This window comes from Salvia miltiorrhiza, chromosome 8 (genome assembly GCF_028751815.1).
Source record: "Salvia miltiorrhiza cultivar Shanhuang (shh) chromosome 8, IMPLAD_Smil_shh, whole genome shotgun sequence".
In the NCBI taxonomy this organism is placed as follows: Eukaryota; Viridiplantae; Streptophyta; class Magnoliopsida; order Lamiales; family Lamiaceae; genus Salvia; species Salvia miltiorrhiza.
The window spans coordinates 659,923-679,100 of record NC_080394.1 but is presented as its reverse complement, the minus strand read 5'-3'; the positions used below and the strand labels follow the sequence as shown (position 1 = coordinate 679,100).

At 39.2% G+C, this 19,178-nt stretch overlaps 2 protein-coding genes across 7 annotated transcripts; both read right to left on the bottom strand.

Annotated features, from left to right (window-relative positions):
• Nucleotides 1-686: 686 nt before the first annotated feature.
• On the bottom strand, nucleotides 687-16,617 carry LOC130999729 (2-alkenal reductase (NADP(+)-dependent)-like). Its single transcript, XM_057925348.1, has 5 exons — nucleotides 16,237-16,617; nucleotides 15,070-15,247; nucleotides 14,685-14,851; nucleotides 14,489-14,571; nucleotides 687-1,341 (listed from the first exon to the last, which is right to left on the bottom strand). Exons 1-5 carry the CDS (start codon nucleotides 16,453-16,455, stop codon nucleotides 963-965), a joined length of 1,026 nt encoding a protein of 341 aa, XP_057781331.1. The 5' UTR covers nucleotides 16,456-16,617; the 3' UTR covers nucleotides 687-962.
• LOC130999727 (uncharacterized) lies at nucleotides 1,834-13,707 on the bottom strand. 6 transcript variants are annotated; one of them, XR_009093577.1, is made up of 5 exons: nucleotides 13,492-13,707; nucleotides 13,360-13,399; nucleotides 11,506-11,581; nucleotides 2,562-2,637; nucleotides 1,834-1,968 (listed from the first exon to the last, which is right to left on the bottom strand). XR_009093577.1 is itself a non-coding variant. In XM_057925346.1 (5 exons), exons 4-5 carry the CDS (start codon nucleotides 9,596-9,598, stop codon nucleotides 1,964-1,966), a joined length of 1,077 nt encoding a protein of 358 aa, XP_057781329.1. In that variant the 5' UTR covers nucleotide 9,599; nucleotides 11,506-11,581; nucleotides 13,360-13,399; nucleotides 13,492-13,707; the 3' UTR covers nucleotides 1,834-1,963. The 6 variants fall into 6 exon arrangements, 2 of the variants coding, with proteins under 2 accessions (XP_057781329.1, XP_057781330.1); XM_057925346.1 differs by lacking the exon at nucleotides 2,562-2,637 and adding an exon at nucleotides 8,527-9,599; XR_009093575.1 differs by having other exon boundaries at nucleotides 1,834-2,637.
• Nucleotides 16,618-19,178: the final 2,561 nt, after the last annotated feature.

Genomic DNA, 19,178 nt, shown 5'->3' with positions numbered 1-19,178 from the left:
TTTGATGGTCAAAATTGTACACACATATATGATTTTGTTTTATTTTTTATTTATTTCTTTCTACCTGCTTGCAAACATTTATTAAATTAAGTTAATCAATAATTAATAGTATTATAATATTTTTATCTTTAAATATAGTATTATTTTTAATAAATAAATTGTGTTAAACAAGAGGTAATACGTGTAACGCACGTAAAAGTATCTTAGTACAAGATTTGCACGATTAATAAAAGTATCTTAGTACAAGATTTGCACGATTATAAAAGTACAATATTATAGAATTCAATTAAAAAATAATACAACCCAACAACTCATTCATTTGTACACTGGTAATTAAGTTACGTAATTCTTAGTTCTAATGTTCTATAGTACTAATATTAATTAAGAATAAAATTTATAATGATATTATTAGAATAAATTAACGATTAATTATATGAAAAATTAAATAATGCATCACTTGGATTATTTATCCAAAACTATTTATTTTTTTTACCGTTGGAGGCCGCGGCGGCAGAAATTAATTTCCTTTTATTGATTTTATTTTCTAATTTATTTATTTAAATTTATATAGAATTAAAATTGTATTGACTATTCGTAACTGTTAGCTCCATATTTGATAGTCCCATATTCTTCGCCCTGATCTAAAGGGAATGAGTTCAAAATCTTGCCCCCTTTCAACATCAATATTGCTATTCAAGAACCTCTCGGGCACGAATTCATCTAGATCTTTCAAATACTCGATCTCTTGCAATCGCCCGCGCGTTTACATAAACCATCATTTCCGGTTAAATTTCTTAGTCCTCTATGGTGCATTTTTCTATTGTTTGTCTTACTACAAGTAGTGGAGGTTATTTTCCCTCCCAAAAGTTTACAAAAAAAAAAAAAACTAGTGGAGATTTTAGACAGGGAAGATTGGCAAAATCAACTTCATCTACTTAACCTTTCTTGCCTACCATCAAGACCTACTCACGAGCAACAACCACCACCTGCTTCCCCACATTACGGCCGGAGAATAGGCCAACGAGAGCATTAGGCGCGCTTTCAAGGCCTTCGGCTATATCTTCGACGTATGTGATCTTCCTTTCTTTGATTTGCGGCACAACCATCTCAAGGAACTTCGGGTAGAGATGGTAGTAGTCGTGAACAGCAAATCCTTGCATCCGGATCCGTTTTGCTATGAGGTTGAACAAGTTGTGCACGCCTTCGGGCTGCTCGAGGCCATACTGAGAGATCATCCCACAAACAGCAACACGACCGTGTAGTCTCATGTTGTTCAGCACTGCTTCGAGCATCTTCCCTCCCACGTTCTCGAAGTAGATGTCGATGCCATCGGGGAAGTACCTGTTGAAGACAAGATTTAGGGACACATTGATTTAGTGAGAATTAATTCTTGCACTGAACGTATAAAGTAACTGCATTGAAGTCTATACTCAGGCAAATATCGCGAATTACTTATACGTTCAGTGCAGTGTTGTCAAAATAAGATAAAGGTTTTTATTTGAACCACGCCCTATCAGAAGTAAATAATTTTAGCACAAATTTTTGTGGATACGAAAGGAGTCTTTTCTTGTCACACCCCAATTCTTGAAGGAATAAACTATAACTGGGGTACGACTAAAATCATATAAATGAACAAGGGAAGAACCTTGTGAAATTCAGATAATAGAATAAAAATGTTGGGCAATACCCTTTGAATGAAGAAAGATAGAAATCAAGTGATACTAATCAATTAACAACATTCAAAGCCTTAGGATCACAAGTTCGGTTTCATGCTTCCGATAACCAACGTTAAATGACATAGAGCTAGAAGTTGAGAGTTTAATCTCAATAAAAACATAATTCAGAATTTAACATAAAAGTCTTAAGTTGGAGAAACAAAAGACAAATAAATGCTAGTGCAATAGCGGAAGACAAAATACGGAGTTGAACCCTAGCCTCAGCTCTGCCCCGTCATCACCAGCCATTAACCTGAAAACATTTGAAAGAAATTTTGGGCTAAGTACTAATGTACTTAGTGGGCTGCAACTTTTAAAGCATTTCATAATCTGAAGAACAGTTTATCCAATCTTACTGACATGACATAGAAGGTTTTAAAGAGAAATAACTTCTATGCATGTTAAAACATTTTCATATATATATACTTAATTATTTTTCGCGCGTTTGCACACTCCATTCTGTTACTCGCTGTGATCCCGGACCTCTAGCCACCGACGGATCTCTGTCTCCCGCTGACTTGAACTGAGGGCGTAACCCAGTCAAGTATAATAAACCTCGGAAATTAATCCAGACAGGCCTATCATTTCTATGCTCCGGAACACATCCCGTCGAGCACCCTTATAACGCCTCTGGTTAGTGCCCGATGGAGATCAACCCACCGAGTCAGCTAACAAGTGTACACAATTCTCAAACAACGTGTTAGGTCATAAGAGAACCTCAATTGATTAACTGTACGAGCCTTAAACATGGTAGAGTGCACAAAAATATTTTATTGGATAAACAGTTTATATTACACGAATATTTAAGCTCAATAGCTAAATCATACATTTGAAAAATAAGCCCACCTGTCTAGGCAAAGCCTGTCGTTTAACCTTATCTCTGAATCGGAATAGCAGTGCTAATCCTCCTGATGCTCAAAGCCTACAAGAAATCTATTCTTAATAGGTCTCCTTGAATTCTAATCTTAAGTCATGGTGAAGTGCTTAATATTCTATGATTCACTTAGCCGGGTTTTCAAAATTTAATAAATAAATAATTGAAAACATTTCTCTTTGAGTTAAGAACACCAACAATATTCTTACTCATCTTTCTTTAATAATTGGAATTATAATAAAACCAATTAAATCATAAATATTCTTATTGCAAAATATAATGCAAATCATGTCATGCTTAACATATAATAAGTAATTACTTAAAATATGCACATAATAATAATATAATATTATTATGAAAATTATCCTTTAAATAAATTAATCAAACTAATAATAGTTCAATTAATTAAAAATAAGAAAGCCCAATTTAATTAATTGAAGGCAATTCAAAATCCTTAAATAAAATAAGGCCCAACAATTTTATTAATTAATAGCCCAACTGAAACAAAAATAAATAAAATCTCGGCCCAAATACTCATAAAAATCGGCCCATGACTCGAGCCCATTCTAATTAAAATCGGCCCACAACTCGAGCCCACTCTAATTAAAATCGGCCCACAACTCGAGCCCACTCTAATTAAAATCGGCCCACTACCAAGCCCATCACTCAAACCCAACCCCAAAGCCCAACCCTCACCAAGCCCTAGCCCACACTCCCTCCCCCCCTTCTTCTCCCATCAGACGCACACACATAAACACAAACGCACACACACAAACACAAACGCACACACACGCACGCAGCACTCTCTCCCTTCCTCTCGATCTTTTCCGGCGGCGGTAGCAACGCCGCCTCCGCCGTCCCTTGACTCCCCTCTCTCCCATCTCTCGTCTCTCACACACAGACGCACGCACCCAACGTCGCCAACAGCCCCGCTCAGCCCTCTCTCCCTCGGTTCCGCCAGAAACTCCGCCGCCTCGGAAGCTCGCCGGAGCAACGGCGAATACTCTCGTCTCTCCCTTCTCTCATCTCCCTCACGCAGCAGTTGCAACCGCCGCGGAGCTCGCCGGAGGAGCAGCAGCGACGAGCTGCCGCCACCAGCTCTCTCTCTCTCTGACAGTGGCCAAGAGACAGCAGCCAAGGCCGCCGAGCTCTAGCCTCCCTCTGAAAGCTCAACCCCCGCGGTTCTACCTCCGGCGATAGCAGCCCCAGCCGCCACCGCTCCTCCCTCTCAAACTCCGATCCTCCCTCTGGAACTCCGGCGATAGCAGCGAGAAGCCACTACCGCCGCCGACTCCGACTCTCTCTGGATCGACGGGCAGCAGGAGCATCAAGCCACCGCCGCCGTCGTCCTCTCCTTCCCCACTCTTCACCGTAGCTAGGCAGCAACGGCAGAGCCGCAGCGCCTGGCTTCCCTCTCGGACTTCTTCCGATAAGCAGCAGCAGAAGCCGCCCACCGGAGCCCTAGGCTCGGCCTCCCCTGACTCTCTTCTCAAACCCTCGCCGGAGCAACGGCGATGAGCCGCCTCACAGCCCCCGACCTTCTATCTTTCCAGCCAGACCGACAGTGGCGCCGAGCCACCGCCGTCGACCTTCCAGCCCAAAATCAACAGATGTAAACAAAGCTCAAACTTTTCTTTCTTCTTTTGTAAATCATGCTTTGATGTATGAATATATATATATATATATACAGATTGTATGCTTATGATTATGAATGTCATTTTAATGAAATGCGTTGCTGGGTATATATCAAATTGTATATAGCTTTGAACAAGCTTGCAGCTTGAAGTTCGATTTATGAGCAGAGGTAAAAGAAATCAAATGGCTACCTTGTGAGAAATTTCAGTGAGTGTTGATCCTGTTTGTTTGCTGGAAAAGAAGGTTCATAGATATGAATACCATTTAAATGAAGGCTCTTATTCATAGGGAAGAATGTAAAGAAACTGATTTAAAAATCTTACTTGTGTGCTGGATTCTGTCGAAATGATCTTGGTGAGCAAATGAAAATTTTCAGAATGAGTGAAGTGATAGGGATGTCCGTGTGGTATAGCTGAACTTGTGTGGGTGTAGCTCTGCACTTAGTTCCTTGGTATGTAGGAGAAATGGTGAGTGGAAGGGAATGAGTATTATGGCTAAAGTTTATTTTGGTGGGGGGCAAAGTATGGTGTGAAGTGTGAGTGGGGAGAGTGGGTGGAAATGGTGGGTAGGTGTAGATAAAAAAAATATCTTCCGGGTTGTATTATGAAAACTGTAATAATCGCTCAGTATTCGCTAAATAAATATCTCGAAAAAAAAAAATATAAATATCTCGTGAAAAATACTTGAATGCTAAATTAAATAAATATGGAATGCATATAAATTTAATAACTAAATTTACAAATATTTTTGTAAATCATTTTTGTTGGAATTAAAAATAAATTCATTTTCTTTTATCCGGCGTGAATCAACTTAATATCTAAGTTAAAAAAAATTATTCTAAATTTAACTCGGAGAAACGGGGTATTACATCCCTCCCTCCTTAAAAAAAATTTCGTCCCCGAAATTACATACCTTGATAATCTAACTGGGGATACTTGACTTTCATTGAATCTTCAAGTTCCCATGTGGCCTCTTCCATCCCGTGATGGTTCCACTTCACTTTAACAAGAACGATGTTCTTGTTACGTAAAACTTGAACCTTGCGATCAAGTATCTGGACTGGTTTCTCTTCATAACTTAAGTCCTGGGCTAGGACCACTTCATCTTGCTTAATCACATGTTTTGGATCAAACACATACTTTCTTAACTGAGAGACATGAAACACATTGTGTACGTCTCCAATACTGGGCGGCAATGCCAACCTATAGGCTACAGGGCCTATCTTATCTAGGATCTCAAAAGGTCCTATAAAACGGGGTCGTAACTTGCCCCTCTTTCCGAAACGTATAACTCCCTTTGAGGGAGAAACTTTGAGGAAAACTCGATCCCCAACATTGAATTCTAACTCCGATCGGCGTTTATCGGCGTAAGACTTTTGTCTATCTTGAGCTTCTTTGATTCTTTGCTTGATGTGGTCGACCTTCTCAACCATCTGTTGGACCAGTTCAGGACCTAACAACTTTCTCTCGCCCACTTCATCCCAGTAAAGTGGCGATCGACATTTTCGGCCATACAAAGCCTCATATGGAGCCATTCCAATTGTTGCTTGATAACTGTTGTTATAAGCAAATTCTACAAGAGGTAACAAATCCTCCCAACTTCCACCTTTGTCTGTGACAATCGTTCGCAGCATATCTTCTAGGATCTGAATCGTTCTTTCTGACTGCCCGTCAGTCTGAGGGTGGTACGCTGTGCTGAAATTTAGCTGAGTGCCCATTGCTTCTTGTAAACTTTTCCAGAAACGCGATGTGAATCTGGTGTCACGATCTGATGTGATAGATACAGGTACACCATGAAGGCGTACTATCTCTCTGACATATAACTTTGCAAGTTTCTCCAATCCAAAAGTCATTTGAATTGGCAGAAAGTGCGCTGACTTTGATAATCGGTCCACTATGACCCAAATAGCAGTGTTTCCACGTGCCGACCTCGGTAGGCTCACTACGAAGTCCATGTTAATGTGCTCCCACTTCCACTCAGGGATAGGTAGTGGTTGCAGCATTCCATACGGCCTCTGATGCACGGCCTTCACTTGTTGACAAGCGAGACATCGCTCTACAAACAACGCTACATCTCTTTTCATTCCTTTCCACCAGAAAATTTTCTTCAAATCCTGATACATCTTTGTGCTGCCTGGATGTGCAGTGTAAGGAGTATCATGAGCCTCGCTCATAATCTCTTTCTTTAATTCTTCTTTGTGTGGCACACACAATCTTTCACCAACCATAAGTGCATTATCCTTTGCTTCAGTGAATCCTTTCGTTTCATTCGTTCTTGCAGCTAGACGCATCTTCTCCAAGAACCAATCTTCTCTTTGTGCTTGCACAATTCTTTCCCTCAAATCAGGTTTAGCTATCAATGCAGCAACACAACCCGATACTGTGTCTGGAGGATGAACAATTTCCAAACTGAGTGAGGCGAATTCACGAATCAGTTCCTTCTGCTGGGTGATGAAATACCCTAGCTTAGCCTTCGTCTTTCGACTTAGGGCGTCAGCTACTACATTCGCTTTTCCTGGATGATAACTGATGGTGCAATCGTAATCCTTTACTAATTCGAGCCATCTTCGTTGTCTCATGTTTAAATCCTTTTGCTCGAAGAAGTATTTCAAACTCTTATGATCTGTAAAGATCTCACACTTAACTCCGTAGAGATAGTGTCTCCAAATCTTCAGCGCGTGCACGACGGCTGCTAGTTCTAAATCATGAGTAGGGTACTTCAGCTCATGGGGCTTCAATTGACGAGACGCGTATGCTATCACTTTCTGATTTTGCATCAACACGCAACCCAATCCTAGTTTCGAGGCATCAGTATACACCACGAATTCTTCATTCTCTTCTGGTATTGCTAACACTGGTGCAGTAGTCAGCTTAGTCTTCAGCTCCTTAAAACTTTGTTCGCACGCTTCAGACCAAACGTATTTAGTCCCCTTTTTCAAAAGCTGAGTCATTGGCCTAGCCAATTTCGAGAATCCTTCGATGAATCTTCTGTAGTAACCTGCTAGACCGAGGAAACTCCTGATCTCATTGACATTTGATGGTGCCTTCCATTCCTTGACTGCTTCGACCTTGGCGGGGTCTACTTTGATTCCTTCAGTCGACACGATGTGACCGAGAAACATCACTTCTCTCAACCAAAACTCGCATTTGCTGAATTTAGCAAACAATTTCTCATTACGCAGGGTTTCGAGTACGATGCGCAAGTGCTCCTCGTTTTGTTCTTCAGTCTTAGAGTAGATGAGAATGTCGTCAATAAACACTAAGACAAAACTATCGAGATATTGATGGAACACTCGGTTCATCAAATCCATGAAAACGGCTGGGGCATTCGTTAATCCAAAGGGCATCACTGTGAACTCGTAATGTCCGTAACGCGTTCGAAATGCTGTCTTTGGAATGTCTTCTCTTTTCATCTTAAGTTGATGGTAACCAGATCTTAGATCAATCTTGGAAAACACACCGGCTCCTTTCAACTGATCAAACAAGTCGTCTATCCTTGGAAGAGGATATCTATTCTTTATCGTGAGCTTGTTCAATTCTCTATAATCGATACACATCCTTAATGAACCATCTTTCTTCTTGACGAATAAGACTGGTGCTCCCCACGGTGACACGCTAGGCTGTATGAAACCTAGATCCAACAGTTCTTGTAGTTGCACTTTCAATTCTTGTAACTCTGGCGGGGCCATTCTGTATGGTGCCTTTGACACTGGTGCTGCCCCGGGTTCTAGATCAATCGTGAATTCTAGTTGTCTGTTCGGTGGCATACCGGGCAATTCTTCGGGAAAAACATCTTTGAATTCTCGCACCACTGGAACTTCTTCGATCGTTTTCTGTACTTCATGTTCTCCTGTCAAACTGACCAGAAAAGCCTGATATTCTCCCGTTCTCATTATCTTTGTGGCCTTCATCGCCGAAATCACTGGTACTCTTCCTCCCATTCTTATGCCATGAAAACTTGCCTTCTCCTTTCCAGCGGATTGGAAAGAGATCTTTCTCTCGCTACACAGTATCGTGGCACCGACTTGAGTAAGCCAGTCCATCCCTAGGATTATGTCAAACTCTATCATAGTGATGACATACAAATCTGCCTTAAATGTTTCAGCACCTATGTTCAGTTCTAAGTTTGAGATAATGTCCTTAGCAGCCAATCTTCCACCACCAGGGGTGCTAACTTCTAAAGTTGTCTCAGCCAATTGTGGAGTCAATTCTAATCTCTTACAAGCAGCATGTGAAATGAAAGAGTGGGACGCTCCAGTATCAAACAAAGCTATAATCGGCACGTCAAAAACATTAATCATACCTGCCAAGTTTCCTTGGTTTCCCGCTGCTTGTTTTTGGTTAAGGGCATAGGCCCTAGCATTCTGTGGCTGTCCCCGTTGTCCTCCAGGGCCCTGATTTTGTCGCTGTTGATTTCTGGGGTTTTGCTGTTGAGGTGCTCCTCCGTTCTTCTTCGGACATACTGAAGCATAGTGCCCAGTTTCCCCACATCTATAGCATATATTCATTCCTTTCAGGCATTCCCCTGAATGAGGTCGCTGACACTTTGGGCAGAGTGGTCGTCCCATTGCTTGCGGCTGTTGATTCTGACGTTGATTCTGATTTTGGTTAGCAACCCACGGCTTCTTTCCATTTCCATTCCCGGGGTTTCCTCCAGTTCCCTCGTTCCACTTTCTTTTTCCTTTACCACCATCTTGAGGTGGTACGAATCCAGACTGTCCCGGAGCTTTCCCTTTTTCCTTTGGTAGCAATGATTCAATGGTGAGAGCCCTGCTCAAAGTTTGTGCGTAGGTGAGACCTCCCTGGCTTGCTAGGGAGATTGATATCTCATGGCGTAGTCCATTCCTAAATTTTTCTGCACGCTTCTCATCAGTGTCCACCAGCGTCGGAGCATATCTTGATAGCTGATTGAAGGCTCTATCGTACTCAGTAACTGTCCCAGCCCTCTGCTTCAGATTCCAGAACTCATTCTGCTTCTTCTGTCTATAGCATCCCGGTATGTATTTCTCGTATAATTCAGTCTTGAAATCTTCCCAAGTGAAATTTTCCCACTGTTCCTCAGTCATTGTGCGCCTCACCGATTCCCACCAGAAGTCGGCTTCGTCCACCAGTTGGTAGGTTGCACAAGTTACTTTGTCTTCGTCATCGCAACGGATGTAGTTAAAGATACGCTCTATGGCCCTAACCCACTTTTCGGCGTCTGTTGGATCGCCCAGCCCGTCAAATGTTGGAGGTTTTTCCTTGCGAAACTTCTCTTCAGCAGTACGATTTGGTGCTACTTGTTGGATTGGCTCTTCAGGGATAAATCCCCTGCCGCGTCCACGACCACGACCACGTCCTCGTCCCCTACCGCGTCTTCTTGGTGCGTCTTCCATTCTGATTTACGAACGAAAATAACACAAAAGTGAGACTTATTCTGCATGCATGCATACATATATACATACATAGATATACTTAAGGTATATTACTTCTATAGTGTAACCCTATGAAAGGCTAACTCTATGGGGAAACTGATCTATCTGGGTGGAATACTCAAGTGAATCCTTAATCTTATCTCATTGCTTCTACGTTATAACATATCTATGTTAAACGTTTCTATCTTACCAGTCCTTACTTAAATCGATCAAGCGGGGCTATCACGACTAACATTCCCAAGACATTCTTGGGTGGTACTCAAACAGTTGTAAGAGTTCTTATTATTCTGATCGTATAGGCAGTGAACCTAAAACAATAACATAACTTTCTTATTCGTTCATTTTCTTTGAAACCTGAAACATGTGGACATTTAATGTCACATGAAACTTTTCTATTGCCGGAAAGATTCAAAGAATCTAACTCGACCATACATCTGGTATTCGTGAAAAGCTCGATAGTCCTAAACACGACTTTACTTCATTTTATCGTTAAGGGCTCGGGTTGTCCCAAACACGATACTGACTTATCTTATCGTTAAGGGCTCGGGTTGTCCCAAACACGATACTTAGCTGGTTATATGAGTCGGAGACTCAAAATAATAATATGAAAGCAATTAGCAATTCATAACTTATAGCATATGGAAAGCGTTAAGCAATTCACATAGCATCATTTACTGAAGCGCGCACTTCTTGAAAACTCTAAAACATTTAATAATTTTGAAACTTTTAAATCGTACCTTTTTCCTGCGGCAGTGTGACGGCGAGCTGAGGTTCAACAACTTTCTTAGAAGTCTAGAGGTACTATTCTAGACTCGACATTTAAAAACTTATGGTTATCAGAAACATGAAAGAAAACTCATGCTCTGATACCATTCTGTCACACCCCAATTCTTGAAGGAATAAACTATAACTGGGGTACGACTAAAATCATATAAATGAACAAGGGAAGAACCTTGTGAAATTCAGATAATAGAATAAAAATGTTGGGCAATACCCTTTGAATGAAGAAAGATAGAAATCAAGTGATACTAATCAATTAACAACATTCAAAGCCTTAGGATCACAAGTTCGGTTTCATGCTTCCGATAACCAACGTTAAATGACATAGAGCTAGAAGTTGAGAGTTTAATCTCAATAAAAACATAATTCAGAATTTAACATAAAAGTCTTAAGTTGGAGAAACAAAAGACAAATAAATGCTAGTGCAATAGCGGAAGACAAAATACGGAGTTGAACCCTAGCCTCAGCTCTGCCCCGTCATCACCAGCCATTAACCTGAAAACATTTGAAAGAAATTTTGGGCTAAGTACTAATGTACTTAGTGGGCTGCAACTTTTAAAGCATTTCATAATCTGAAGAACAGTTTATCCAATCTTACTGACATGACATAGAAGGTTTTAAAGAGAAATAACTTCTATGCATGTTAAAACATTTTCATATATATATACTTAATTATTTTTCGCGCGTTTGCACACTCCATTCTGTTACTCGCTGTGATCCCGGACCTCTAGCCACCGACGGATCTCTGTCTCCCGCTGACTTGAACTGAGGGCGTAACCCAGTCAAGTATAATAAACCTCGGAAATTAATCCAGACAGGCCTATCATTTCTATGCTCCGGAACACATCCCGTCGAGCACCCTTATAACGCCTCTGGTTAGTGCCCGATGGAGATCAACCCACCGAGTCAGCTAACAAGTGTACACAATTCTCAAACAACGTGTTAGGTCATAAGAGAACCTCAATTGATTAACTGTACGAGCCTTAAACATGGTAGAGTGCACAAAAATATTTTATTGGATAAACAGTTTATATTACACGAATATTTAAGCTCAATAGCTAAATCATACATTTGAAAAATAAGCCCACCTGTCTAGGCAAAGCCTGTCGTTTAACCTTATCTCTGAATCGGAATAGCAGTGCTAATCCTCCTGATGCTCAAAGCCTACAAGAAATCTATTCTTAATAGGTCTCCTTGAATTCTAATCTTAAGTCATGGTGAAGTGCTTAATATTCTATGATTCACTTAGCCGGGTTTTCAAAATTTAATAAATAAATAATTGAAAACATTTCTCTTTGAGTTAAGAACACCAACAATATTCTTACTCATCTTTCTTTAATAATTGGAATTATAATAAAACCAATTAAATCATAAATATTCTTATTGCAAAATATAATGCAAATCATGTCATGCTTAACATATAATAAGTAATTACTTAAAATATGCACATAATAATAATATAATATTATTATGAAAATTATCCTTTAAATAAATTAATCAAACTAATAATAGTTCAATTAATTAAAAATAAGAAAGCCCAATTTAATTAATTGAAGGCAATTCAAAATCCTTAAATAAAATAAGGCCCAACAATTTTATTAATTAATAGCCCAACTGAAACAAAAATAAATAAAATCTCGGCCCAAATACTCATAAAAATCGGCCCATGACTCGAGCCCATTCTAATTAAAATCGGCCCACAACTCGAGCCCACTCTAATTAAAATCGGCCCACAACTCGAGCCCACTCTAATTAAAATCGGCCCACTACCAAGCCCATCACTCAAACCCAACCCCAAAGCCCAACCCTCACCAAGCCCTAGCCCACACTCCCTCCCCCCCTTCTTCTCCCATCAGACGCACACACATAAACACAAACGCACACACACAAACACAAACGCACACACACGCACGCAGCACTCTCTCCCTTCCTCTCGATCTTTTCCGGCGGCGGTAGCAACGCCGCCTCCGCCGTCCCTTGACTCCCCTCTCTCCCATCTCTCGTCTCTCACACACAGACGCACGCACCCAACGTCGCCAACAGCCCCGCTCAGCCCTCTCTCCCTCGGTTCCGCCAGAAACTCCGCCGCCTCGGAAGCTCGCCGGAGCAACGGCGAATACTCTCGTCTCTCCCTTCTCTCATCTCCCTCACGCAGCAGTTGCAACCGCCGCGGAGCTCGCCGGAGGAGCAGCAGCGACGAGCTGCCGCCACCAGCTCTCTCTCTCTCTGACAGTGGCCAAGAGACAGCAGCCAAGGCCGCCGAGCTCTAGCCTCCCTCTGAAAGCTCAACCCCCGCGGTTCTACCTCCGGCGATAGCAGCCCCAGCCGCCACCGCTCCTCCCTCTCAAACTCCGATCCTCCCTCTGGAACTCCGGCGATAGCAGCGAGAAGCCACTACCGCCGCCGACTCCGACTCTCTCTGGATCGACGGGCAGCAGGAGCATCAAGCCACCGCCGCCGTCGTCCTCTCCTTCCCCACTCTTCACCGTAGCTAGGCAGCAACGGCAGAGCCGCAGCGCCTGGCTTCCCTCTCGGACTTCTTCCGATAAGCAGCAGCAGAAGCCGCCCACCGGAGCCCTAGGCTCGGCCTCCCCTGACTCTCTTCTCAAACCCTCGCCGGAGCAACGGCGATGAGCCGCCTCACAGCCCCCGACCTTCTATCTTTCCAGCCAGACCGACAGTGGCGCCGAGCCACCGCCGTCGACCTTCCAGCCCAAAATCAACAGATGTAAACAAAGCTCAAACTTTTCTTTCTTCTTTTGTAAATCATGCTTTGATGTATGAATATATATATATATATATACAGATTGTATGCTTATGATTATGAATGTCATTTTAATGAAATGCGTTGCTGGGTATATATCAAATTGTATATAGCTTTGAACAAGCTTGCAGCTTGAAGTTCGATTTATGAGCAGAGGTAAAAGAAATCAAATGGCTACCTTGTGAGAAATTTCAGTGAGTGTTGATCCTGTTTGTTTGCTGGAAAAGAAGGTTCATAGATATGAATACCATTTAAATGAAGGCTCTTATTCATAGGGAAGAATGTAAAGAAACTGATTTAAAAATCTTACTTGTGTGCTGGATTCTGTCGAAATGATCTTGGTGAGCAAATGAAAATTTTCAGAATGAGTGAAGTGATAGGGATGTCCGTGTGGTATAGCTGAACTTGTGTGGGTGTAGCTCTGCACTTAGTTCCTTGGTATGTAGGAGAAATGGTGAGTGGAAGGGAATGAGTATTATGGCTAAAGTTTATTTTGGTGGGGGGCAAAGTATGGTGTGAAGTGTGAGTGGGGAGAGTGGGTGGAAATGGTGGGTAGGTGTAGATAAAAAAAATATCTTCCGGGTTGTATTATGAAAACTGTAATAATCGCTCAGTATTCGCTAAATAAATATCTCGAAAAAAAAAAATATAAATATCTCGTGAAAAATACTTGAATGCTAAATTAAATAAATATGGAATGCATATAAATTTAATAACTAAATTTACAAATATTTTTGTAAATCATTTTTGTTGGAATTAAAAATAAATTCATTTTCTTTTATCCGGCGTGAATCAACTTAATATCTAAGTTAAAAAAAATTATTCTAAATTTAACTCGGAGAAACGGGGTATTACATTTCTCTTATATCAAAATCAATAAAACCTAAATATATGTGTGTGTGTTAAATTGCTAACTATCTTTAAAGGTATGATTTCTTTGATTGATAAATTTATCATGAGAAAATGAGAGATAACAAAATTTTCTACGTTTAAATTGATTCCTTCTTTCTTTTCCCTTATTTTCTACAAAAGCGAGTTGTACTCTTTCTCATTCCTTCTCTTCACTCCCATGAAGGATGATATTATCCTCTATTTTTTGTGCGATAATGATATTCCTCTTTGAAGTGAAAAGAAAGGATGAAATTCTCTTCTGTAGAAAATGAGAGAAAAAAAGAGATTTAAAGATCTTGTTATCCTTCATTTTTTCATGATAAATTTATCAATCAAAGAGAATGCATCTGAAAGTTAAACAAGTAAACGCACTTTTATAACAATCGACGACACATTATAGGGAGGCAAAAGCTCACCTCTTCAAAGCTGCATTGTAGTCTTGCTCTTCTTTATAGTTAAATGCATCGTCAAACCCGAATTTGTTCTTCAAGAGATCGACCTTCATCAAAGTAAAAAAGCCGACGTTTAAGTGCTAATTAATGAACTTAGTTAATTCATCAAATGTCAAGAAAATAGTTTTCAACATATGCATACAGTTCATATATACTCGACCTTTTCTTTGCTCCCGGCACTCCCAACGACGTAACACCCCGTCGACTTCGCAAACTGACCGACGAGCTGACCAACTGCTCCGGATGCAGCGGAAACATAAACGGTTTCCCCCTTTTTGGCAGAGCAAACCTCGAAGAAACCAGCATAAGCCGTCATGCCAGGCATACCTACATGATTGATAAAATGAATGATTGAGTATTTTTATCCTCAAAAGTATGATTTTTCCAATCTCACCCTTCTGATGAATGAGAATCAAACAAAACTAGCTCAAATGATAGAAATAATCAAAGGTCTTGGGATATCCCAAATTTTCAATCCATCAAAGTAAACGTCCCTTAACTGCATACATAACGAGATTTGTGGACAAGGGATTCGAGCAACTCACCAAGAATCCCAGTATAGTAGGAGAGAGGCAAATCTGTATCATGAATTTTAAACAATCCGCTTTGATCTCGAATGAGGCTGTACTCCTCCCAGCCAGTAATCCCCCAAACGAGATCGCCCTTCGTGTAGTTCGGATGAGACGAATCGATTACTTTCGACACTCCAAATCCAGAAATAGGCTGTCACCAAAAGAGAAGGAAACTTCAACTAGTCTTAGAAACTTCAAAAAGATGTATATGAGAACCTCAATGCATATGAGAAATTGCACCTAAATACACAGACTTGATCATTCACACAATAATGTAGTATCAAGGGATAATTGCACCTAAATACACAGACTTTCACCCAATTCTAGTTCATGCACATGAACTAAAAACTCTGCCTCCAAATACACAAACTTCCAATTTTTCACGATTGTCAATGGACCCCAAATTAAACACCAAGGTGGACACCTGAAATGCCCGATATATTAAACGAGCTAGTTGGATGTCTAGCTAGCCATGATGGTACTAATTTGTCACTTCAGCTTGCCACACTGGCATTAATTCACTAGAAATTGACAACCATATGAAAATTATAACAATTGAAGTTTATTGAAATTAAATTCATGTATTTGGACGCATAGTTGTTAACTCATGTGCAAAAATCAGACTTGGGTGGAAGTTCGTGTATTTAGGCTCAACTACTCGTATTATTAATCAGTCAATTTTTCTAGGCCCCAATTCAAATCATTACCTACCCTTCTCTTCCCCGTAAATTATACTATCTCTGTCCCATTTATAATGACACAATAAAAATGGATACGAGAATTAAGAATAAAGTGTTAATAATGTAAAGTGGGTAGAAATCACTTATTTTGTGTATGTAGAATGAGTATGGATCACATACTATTTTTAGAAAGTGTCTTCATAAATGAGACAAATCAAAAAGAAAAGTGTGTCTTTATATAAGAAATTCTATTTCAACAAGATTCAAACAATTTTATAATCAAGAAATCATTCTTGAAAACTCAACCAAAATCAAGGGGCCTAGTCAAGAATTCAATGAGCTAATCGAGCCATCATTTTAAAGTCCACAATTTGAAGAACTAAATCCACACACTCAATTAACTCAGAATTAATCACAGTTAAATTCAGCAAGAAAATAAAAAAATAAAAAATAAACTTACAGAATTTGGTTGAAAAGAATCAACCTCGAGTTTCTTCATGCGAAGGAGCATGTAGGGATCACACGACAAGTAGAGATTCTTCACCAAAACGGCGTCGTCGCAGCCGGCCGGAATTCTCAGCTGAATCGTGGAGGTTCTAAGCGACATGTCGGATTCTTTCACAGAAGCCTTCACATAATCGTTGAGTATCACCTGCTTGTTCTTCACTTCCTCACCCATTCCTCTGCTTTCAGTGTGTGTGTTGTGTGTTTTTTTTTCTTGAAGATTTGCTGCTTTTGGTTGTGTGCTGGTTAGAAATTGCCAGAACTATACTTCAGTGTGCTTGTGGATGGGAATTTTTATATATTTATTATTAATTTTTATTTATGGATTGACATTAACTATTTTTGATGGATAAGATTACGACCATTTAGAAAGTGCTAGTAGAAAGTATACTTGATTGATATGCTCCTTAAATACTTCATCCGTCCACGATGAGTGTGGTGTGGAGGGGACGGCACAAAATCAACAAAAATATTGGAAGACGTAAGTGGATAAAGGGACATATTAAAGTTGATTTGTTAGGTACTACTGTAATAAATAGTTTGTGAGATGAGTTTTTTTGTGAATATTGTGTGTCAATTAGAGTAAAAATATAAAGGTATATGTACTAAAATAGAAACCAAACACTTAATTAAAATGAATTATTTTATCAATCATGGGCTCAATCATGTAAACTAAACACTTAATTAAAATGAATTATTTTATCAATCATGCCTTATCACTCAAACCAAACGCCTCCTAAAAGTATTAAAATCGGTATGATTTTGAATTGGCAATTTTGTATGGGTAATTACGCTTTTGTCGGCCCAACATAATTTGGGCCTTCCCTTCATAATAATAATGTAAATCTGCATATATGGGCTGACAATTGATCAAGCTGGGTGATGGAATTCTTGGGGATTTTACTTCATTAATTTGGGGACTAGTGAGATTTTAATATTTTTGCTTTTTCCACGCCAGTTACTCCATTCGTTCACGAAAAATTTGTCATAATTTTCTTTTCGATTCGTCCATGAAAAATTTGCCACTTTCATTTATAGTAGTAGAGTCCACACAATCAGGGACGGAGCCAGAAATTAAGTTCGGGGGGGGGGGGGGGGGGGGGGCTGAACTTGTACGGGGTCCGGGGGCGGTAGCCCCCGAGGATTGTTTTTTGGGCATTCTGTATATTTAAGGTATTTTTTTATTAAAATACGAGCATAATACTAATAATAACGAGCAATATTTTCATAGATTATATAGTTTCAATATATCACAAAACTATTTTTGGACATTCTGTATATTTAAGACATTTTTTATTAAAAGGCAAGTATAATAATAATAATAACAAACAACATGTTCATAGATTATATATTTTCTATATATTACAAATTAGTTTCAATACATTATAATTTTTTTTAGCATTTCATACGTATTAGACATTTTTTTATTAAAAGACAAGTATAATATTAATAATAACAAACAATATTTCATAGATTATATAGTTTTAAATAACAAAATTATCTTTAAATTAAGTATATATGAGATAATATAATAACCAAATACTCTTTTATAGAACAAAATTATTTTATAATAGGTATAAACATATATCTGTATATATTTTAAAATAAAATAATTAAAAAAAAAACCTCAAAATTTGGGAGGGGGCTCTAGCCCCCCTGGCTCCGTCCCTGCACACAACTTCACTCACATTTAAAATGGGATGCTTACTCCATCAACTTTACTCACATTTTATTAAAAATCGTATTTACAATATTATAATTTTTTATGGACGGACAGAGTATCATTTTCCACATGTTTATACGATGTGATTCCTTCAACGAAACACGTCCCCTCTCAAGTACCAAAAATAAGCACACCGCACACGTGAATTTTTTCAGCTGGCTAACGAGGCCGCATTTTCCCCGATCGAATCGGACAGATTGATGCGGCCTCATTATGAGTTTGGAGAAGGGCGACAGTGAAGATCGAAGCCTCAGAAACCACCTCCTTCTTTATAAAGAGAAAGTTTGCCACTTAGATGTCTCCATAGAGATAAATTCGTGGACGAATCAATAATGTAATTCATAAAATGATATAGAAAGGCATGTAACTTCATTATTTATTTTAGTGTAAATATCATTTTATATCATATCTCACCAATTTTTCGTTTATTTAACTGTCTCAACGTACATAATTTCAAATTCATACCCATCATTTCATAATAGTCCTAAAACTCACTATTTGTATGTATGTTATTACTTCGATGGTTGTAATAATTAGGGTTAATTACATGTAAATTCACGAACTTTCATCGTTTTTTTAGTTTTTCTCACGATATTTAAAATTGGCAAATTAATCTATCAATTGAAAATTCATTCTTAATATTCCCGCGTGATATATATTATCTCCAAATTAAAACTGAGCTGGACATCGAAATTTGCCAGCGTGACGTGATTGTATAAGGCTATGGTCATTTCACTTGTCAGACGGTAGCGCCACATTGTCAATTCCGATGTCCAGTTCAATTTTAAATTGAAGATAATTATACATTGTGGAAACATTAAGAATGAATTTTCAATTGAAGGATAAATTTACTAATTTTAAATATCGTGGGAAAATCTAGAAAATAATGAAAGTTTGTGAATTTACGGGACCAAGAAAGCACCAGAGTATTTGACAAAACAACCCAAAAGGCGAAACAAGTTTTGACTACTCCCCTTTGGTGCAGCATTACATGATATGAATTTAGATTTCAGAGGTTTATTTTTGTTGAAATCCAATGTGTTTTACGTTTTTAATATTTTTAGGGTTCATATTTTTGGGATCTAGGGGCTATAGAATTTATAAGATTAAGAACTGGATTTGAAGGTTATAAGGGTAAAATAGTATATAAACTATTATTTCTATTATATTGTAGT

Excerpts from the sequence above, each read along its gene's own strand:
- LOC130999729 (XM_057925348.1), bottom strand. The coding sequence starts at position 16,455 with ATGGGTGAGGAAGTGAAGAACAAGCAGGTGATACTCAACGATTATGTG. Across the intron at positions 14,572-14,684 it reads GTGCCGGGAGCAAAGAAAAG|GTCGATCTCTTGAAGAACAA; the intron begins GTCGAGTATATA and ends ACTTTGATGAAG. Across the intron at positions 1,342-14,488 it reads TACAATGCAGCTTTGAAGAG|GTACTTCCCCGATGGCATCG; the intron begins GTGAGCTTTTGC and ends TGTCTTCAACAG.
- LOC130999727 (XM_057925346.1), bottom strand. The coding sequence starts at position 9,598 with ATGGAAGACGCACCAAGAAGACGCGGTAGGGGACGAGGACGTGGTCGT.